Raw genomic sequence first — 7,409 nt, forward strand, 5'->3', positions numbered from 1 at the left:
TTTTTGTAAGTATTAGAAATTGTTCACTTTTATTATTCATCCTGTTTTGACAGTTAAATGTTATCTGTATCGATGCCTGTAGACAAATTAAGCTGCACTGACAACTGATACAAGTAAGTACACTACAAACACTGATTAATAGATGCATCTCCTCATATAATTTAGCATAGGCCAATCTTCCTGGTATAAATCAGACTAAAAAGTAATTACAGACTAAAAAGGAATTTAAATAAACACCAACGTTTTAGATGACTAGATTTAATTCTATTCACCAGTGCTCTGTATTTGCACTACATGCTGTGTGACTATTTTGGACAGAATGTTATGCTTTCTAATGCATACTTCAATGTAGTAAAATATATGAAAAACATAAAATTACATAGATGCAGCTCAGTGGTTAAGGTACTTGCCTTGCATTTGGATAGTTGCTGGTTCAAGGCTCATCACTGCAAAGTTGCCACTGTTGGGCCTTTGAGCAAAACTCTTAACCCTCAAGTTGTACTCAGTCATAATTGGAAGTTGCTTTGGATAAAACTGTCAGCTAAACACCATAAATGTATATTTAATTCAAGTTGTACAGGTGTATGTTTTAGCATAGATAACCTACAACAATGTAATAAACCTTTCTGAAAGAATAATAGCTGACACACTCAAATAAGGCAAGGTTGGCATTCTGCTGATAAAATATATTCATTTGAGTCTTGTTTATACAAGCCCTGTCTGAATGGTCCTTCAGCTATGTCTACTCAGGCAAGAAATTTGCACACAGCTAGATTTTAAGAAACTACTGCCAAAACCCTTAGGTGGTTTAGTTAGCACAAGCTGCCAATTTCATCTGCACAATTATCTGCACAGTACCAACTGCAAATAGTCCTTATAAACATTACCGATATTAGTCTATATATATATATATATATATATATATAGTGAGTGAAATGGTGAAAATTACATTTTGCCTTTAGAAGGGTATTAAAACATAAAATCAAAGGGAACTCTATTTTTGGTTCAGTATCAGTATAGAAGATTAGATCCTATAGACAGAATGTGAAAATCAGTCTCTATGTACTGCTGAGGAACTGAAGCAACTCTACTGCCCTTATCACTCTAATGACAGCTTATTAAAATACAACGGCATTAAAGGAGCAGTTATATCGACATGATGTCAAAGACCAGGAACACTTCAAAAGTTGATAAAGCAAATTTTAAGTATATGAAAGAAATGGTTAACTAAGACTGGACTCATCTCTTGACCACAACAGCTCAGTCCACATTCTGAGTCAGTCAACACCACCACTCAGAAACATCACACTTCTGATGAGACATTAGGACTACGTTCACAATGCCAGAGAGATTTTGCTTTTAAAAAAAGCCCTTTTATTGCCATAGCTCTTAGGTCATTTCAGCCATTTTGGCCATCAAAAAGGCATTGAATGAGGTACATGAAAAAATGCTGGGACCACATTTGGCATTTTTTTTTAATTGTTGCTCACTGAAATACATGAAGATGTAAATATTAACAAAGAATATGTCGTCATGATTTAGGCCTTTACAATACATTCTAAACCAAGAAAAATGATAGGTCACACTGTGGTTTATTGATGTGGTTCAACAGATGGGTTTAAGTGAATTCATGTTTCTTTGCCAAGTGAGAATGTGACAAAAGAAAGCAACTGATGACTAAACGCTTTAAAGCAGTAAACACTTGGAATCACGCTGCTGTTCATTTCTACATGATCTCCACACAGCCATACAACACACAAATACAAGATTATTCAATGGTTAGAATACAAACAAAGAAGCAAAATGAAACTGAAAAGATACCTTTTTACATAAAATACTTTTGAAGTATTGTCTTACAGTAACTATTATGAACCCTTCCAAGAAGAACATGTTCTAAGCAAAACCTTAAATTCTTAGGGATAAAGAATGATCACAAGGTTGCGTTACTAAGCATATTCAAAAAAAGTGTACAATATGCACACTTAGAAAAATACAAAATTAAAAGCTATCTATGCAGACTGGTGAAATTTAAGTAAAAGTGAAAAGAAATTGAGCAACTGTCCAAATATTTTCAATTGTGTGGTAAAACACAATGTCCATGAGTTTGGCCATGCTCTTGGCTGTAGAATGCCATCACAGCGTGGCATGGTCATGTAGGCCAGACACGCCCGGCTCTGCTCCTCAGCAAGGGCCACACACAGTTAGCAGGCTGATTTGAGGATGGAGGGGCTCCCAATATTTAGCTTTGTGTCTTTTTCAATTGCCATAATTTATCCCAAGTCCTTCAGGTAATCTTTTTTCCTACCGCTCCTCAGGAGAACTATGGAAGGGTGCGGCTCATACCTCCAGTGTTAAGATGCTGTCGCGTTAAGGTTGGGTTCAGGGAGAAAAGAACAGAGGTGCTCATTGGTTGTTTTTGGCTTTTGCATGCGTTAAGATGTGTGACTTGAGGTTGGTGGACTGAGCAAACTTTTTATTGCAGCCATCAAATGGACAGACGTATGGGCGGTCACCGGTGTGAATCCGCACATGTGTGCGAAGGTTAAAGTCCAGCGAAAAGCGTTTCCCACAGCCTTCAAAAGTGCACTAATTGGGAGAGAGAAAAAAGTATTAGCTCTGTTTGAATGTTCCCCAGTAATGCATTTAACAAATATTTTAGCTATTTTTACTAATTGTTTAGATGTGTAAATCCAGAAAAACACTGGTTCAATAAGACAGATATCATGGGACAATGCAATGAGTAGTAGCATTAGGAAATGCTTGTGACACTGGAAACTGTTTTCAACTTCAGTAATGCAGGTGGGTGTTCTAACCTGGAAAGGCTTTTCTCCAGTGTGAACGAGTTGGTGGCGCTTTAGTTTGGAGCTCTCCACAAAGGCTTTTCCACACTCAGCGCACACATGAACCCGGGGCCCATGGGTATGTAAGTGCTTCCTCATTGCAGAGTTATCCCTGAACATCTTAGTGCATCCCTGAGGAAAACAGAGCCTAAGGTTTACATCTGCAACAGTCTATTACAGCATGTAAAGAAAAAAACTTTAAACCAACACTTCAATTACTGTTTTGTCTGTCTGAAATGGCATAAGAGTGACATATGTCACTCCTGAGGTACGTCACTGAGTAATTTCTTTTTGACTGCACTATAAACTGCTGACTGCCTCAAATCAGAGGATGGGTGTTAATGCAAATCGTAGGCAGGACCAATTAGGTAGTTTATGACTAAAAAACAATAAATCTAGGTCTCATAACTTGTCCCCTACTGGCAATTAATTGTATTCAGGTGTCACCAAGAATCTTATGTGAAAGATATAAAGAAACCAAAAATACCCGTACTTTGTGGGGACAGGCTATCGTTCTGGGTGCGTCATCCTCTTTAATCTTCCGTGGTTTCATTCTGAAAGCAAAAAGAACATTAGACTTAATAAACTGCATTAAGAAAAGATAAAATAAATCCTTTGCTTGCATGTGATGCCACATTTACATTTGTGCACAGTGAATATAAAGTGCAGACAAAGACAACAAGCAAAGTATCTGGTCCAAGTTAAACCACCACTATTTTTCTCTGTGAATGAGACAGAGCCAAGCCCCTTACAGCCCCTCTGATGGATACAAATAAAAAACTGAATCACATACAAGCCCAAAACCAGTATGGTTACCAGTGTATTACAGATTCACATCTTACCGTACTGAGCTGCGACCAAAAGGGCCGCCACAGTGACTGTAGGGACTGAGAAACACCACCAATTAATATTTCAAGCGTGACAACCAATCTAGTTTTGTTCACCCTGAAGTCCTTACTCTCAATAAACAAAACAAATAAAGGAAACATAGCCCTACATCGTAGCATCTTTCACGTTGACCTGGATTCAAATTCAACCTATTGTGTGCATTTAAAAAAAAAACAACAAACAAAAACATCACCCCCAGCAGGTATACTTGCACTGTTAAGCAATATACTACAGGAGAGTCTGTACTACATGCAGCTTCACATACATATGTTTGTCATAAATAATATACATCTAGATGATTTCAGCTCTGTGTTTAATGTTTCGCACAGATCTAGAGCTAAATTTAAAATCAATGTTTGGTTACAAACATCATCAAGATTACTAGTGTGGGATAGAGCCTGCTAAACACGTCTAACCAATTCACATTGACCATAGCTACTCTACCAACACTATAATCTACTAAAATGGAAGGCATCTGGAATATCAGATTCAGTGTAACATTTTCAGAACTTTCAACAGGAACACTAATATCTGTATTCACAGAAAATAAAAAATAAAAGTAATCATTTTCAATCAAAGCCATAAGTTCACCCTTACCATACACTGAGCAATTACTTTAATATGTAGACCACACTTGCCAAGGTAAATAAAAGGCTACAGGATACATAGCACAACTATCTTGACATAATTGAAATAAAGGCCACAGGAATCAGTATAACTGTGAAAAGTTACCATCAGGCAATTAAGTTCTGATAATTATTCTTCTCTAAAGCTCATGTGATTTTACACTCGAGTGCTTGGCAGTTAGTATTCAACCAGGAAAATACATTAAAATGGCAAAATAACATTTTGGGTGTCATTCAAACACCAAAATCATAAAACATTGATATGAGCTCTGTCAAATTTCTTGTTTCTGTACAAGTGTGCATGGTTTTACCTGGCAAACTCTGCAAGCTGTTTGGGATCTGAGAGGTCGATTCCTGGAATGCCACCGGGTGGGAGCTTCTTTCCTGTCATATATTCAGAGTAGTCTGGAGGAGAGTTTTCTCCAATAATCTGTTCCTCCACCACAGTTTCATGGTCAATGTCCTTCTTGTCATCTGAAAATAAAACAAAGGGTATAATTGGTACTAAATTATTAAACAAATGATTAAGTTGTATCTGAAATCGATAGACTAGATGAGCACAACTCTGGACTTGGACAGCTGGGCTCCAGAGAAGTTTGGTAATTATTCAACTCCAAGCAATAAACTATACCTGGTAGTTAACCGATCAAATCAGGCTAGATGGAGCAGGGAAATCGCCAAACTGTATTGCACATGAGCCCTCCTAGACCTGCTAGTAACAACTATTTTCAGTTGATTTGCCAACTTAACACCTAGGAAGGCACAGTGGTAGCTTTGGAGAGATGGAGCTTTATATTAATTTACTTAAAGTTGTCTGTCTGTATCCATCCATCCATCCATCCATCTACCTATCAATACGCATTTTAGTGCACTGTTGAGTCCTACAAAGGCGCACACCGTATGTGAATACACATGAAAAATAATATACAGTAAATGGCTTACACGAAGTGGCATAAAAATAAAACCAGACTATTAAATGAGTTTTATTAATTCGCAAAATTCAACAACATTTACACTTAAACACGAGGGAGGCGATGACATCAGCGCTGACTAACCTCCATGCAAACCGGCAAAACACGGCCTGGTTTCACACTACCCTCAGGGGGAGCCATGTTTGCTAAACCAAACAGAATAGAGAAAGCGTAGCTAAACCATCAATCTCTCATGAGACGGAAGTGCCCATGGCTTTTGTTGCGCACTAGCTCGGGATTTTGTTTGACTTGCACGTAGCTAGGCCTGCTGAAAATTGAATAAAGTCTACATAAAGATCACTGCGGTCATTCAGTATAAAGATAACGTATTAATTACATTTCTGTCGCCCAGCGGTTCATCGAATCACCTAACTACCAAAACGAAGTCGCAAACAAAGCACTACATTAACTCCAAAAACCGACTGACACTTGTGCAAACCAGTTCGATATTTGAACCAATTCGCTTACAAAAAACTAGTTGCATTTGAAATGATACATTCCAAACAACCCGAAACAGTTATCGTGCAGTTCATAAATTTCACAAGCGTTTTGTAACGTTAATATTAGCTGCTTAGCCTGAACAGTGACTGGCTTCTCCTCTCCCACTGGCTGGCTGCGCACTTGCGGCCTACACGATACACCAGCAGCGCGCTCGCTGCAGCCCTCGGCCGCCATCTTCGCACGGCCGCGCCATCGCCATTTTTTCGGGCCGCCATACTGGACTCGGGGAATATGGCGGCGCCCATCAACACCTAAAAACATGGCTTCCCTTCAAAACAAAAACATATGCGCCTAACCGCTCGCATTTTCGCACTCGGAAACCTCGGAATCACTCCTGGCAATGCTCTACGGGAATAGTCCACGTACGGAGCTGGTGCAGACGGACAACGCCCTGTAAGGCCCTGCTTTGTAGGCAGCAACACGCAAACGACCGATCGAGAGAAACTTCCAAATTTGGCACGGAAAACTTACCTGATGCCCACATTGTAACGGAGAATTCTCCTTCCAGCGTCTTTATTTGCACCTGTTTTTGCTCCCATTTCCTGCCGGTGGATTCTGCAGCACTTAAATAGCTCTTTTTACCTGATTTCTTTCCACTACCTCCCCCCTTCTTCATCCGCCCCATAGAGCTTTTCCCTGCAACAGTAACCAGAGTCTGTCCAATGTATTCCTCTTCTGCGCCCGGTGCAGGGACAGGTATAAGAATTTGGTCTTCAAATCCATCGTCCGCACGGAGGTCTGAATCGTCTCCGCCGACTACCTCTTCTCGTGTTTGTACGAGAATCACTTCTTGATGGTGATGAACCTGACTTGGGTCGTCCGTTACAAGCGGTTGCAAGGCAATCATGGGCTGATGTTCGTCGTCGTCGTCACCACCGACGACCGTAGTCTCAATAGTTTCCACAGGAATAGTCTCCACTTCTATTTCGTGAAGTTCGACTATTTCAGCCGGCATCTCTGAGCCATCTGTCTCTATATACAGGGTTTCACCGGATGCCATATTGAATTCCGCCAGCTTGCTTGCTTACACACAGAGCTCGTCGCCCCGCAAACACACACCCCCTTGCTAAAACGATAGCTACCCTCCCTCTTCGATAATACAAATAACTCCACTTCGCTCACACAAATTCACGTCGCCACTACGCTCCAATTTCATGTCTCGCGAGATCGAAAGACGCGCACGCGTGCACACGCCTAGCTGATGAGATTGTATAAAATAATGCACCTCACCAACAATGTGATGTAGCTCATTTAAATATTTCAGGAACATAAATATTTTATCGTCATAACAGTTTTATTCAACATGACTGTAGCAATGAATTGCTGAGTTAAACGAATACAAACAGGTTTTAAAAATAAACTTACTGTAACTGCATAATATCAATACATACTGAGGTATTAAAAACTGCACGAGACATTTGTGTGTGTGAGAGTGTTTGTGTGTGCGCGCGCCCCTCTAGAGGGAGCTATAATAGTCATGTAATGGATGAGGCAGTAAAGAGAACACCAAAGAACTCGCACACATCTTACATATCATCTTATTTATATAATACATTTTCCAAATGATTTAGTTTTATTCCAAT

At 39.6% G+C, this 7,409-nt stretch overlaps 1 protein-coding gene across 1 annotated transcript; it reads right to left on the reverse strand.

Annotated features, from left to right (window-relative positions):
* Positions 1 to 1,461: 1,461 nt before the first annotated feature.
* On the reverse strand, positions 1,462 to 6,955 carry yy1b (YY1 transcription factor b). The gene is made up of 5 exons (XM_027031807.3): positions 6,298 to 6,955; positions 4,666 to 4,828; positions 3,334 to 3,394; positions 2,814 to 2,972; positions 1,462 to 2,586 (listed from the first exon to the last, which is right to left on the reverse strand). The coding sequence occupies exons 1-5, from the start codon at positions 6,824 to 6,826 to the stop codon at positions 2,404 to 2,406; spliced, it is 1,095 nt and encodes a 364-aa protein (XP_026887608.1). The 5' UTR covers positions 6,827 to 6,955; the 3' UTR covers positions 1,462 to 2,403.
* Positions 6,956 to 7,409: the final 454 nt, after the last annotated feature.

The sequence above is a fragment of the Electrophorus electricus genome, chromosome 7 (genome assembly GCF_041902795.1).
Source record: "Electrophorus electricus isolate QZ-2024a chromosome 7, ASM4190279v1, whole genome shotgun sequence".
Taxonomy (NCBI): Eukaryota; Metazoa; Chordata; class Actinopteri; order Gymnotiformes; family Gymnotidae; genus Electrophorus; species Electrophorus electricus.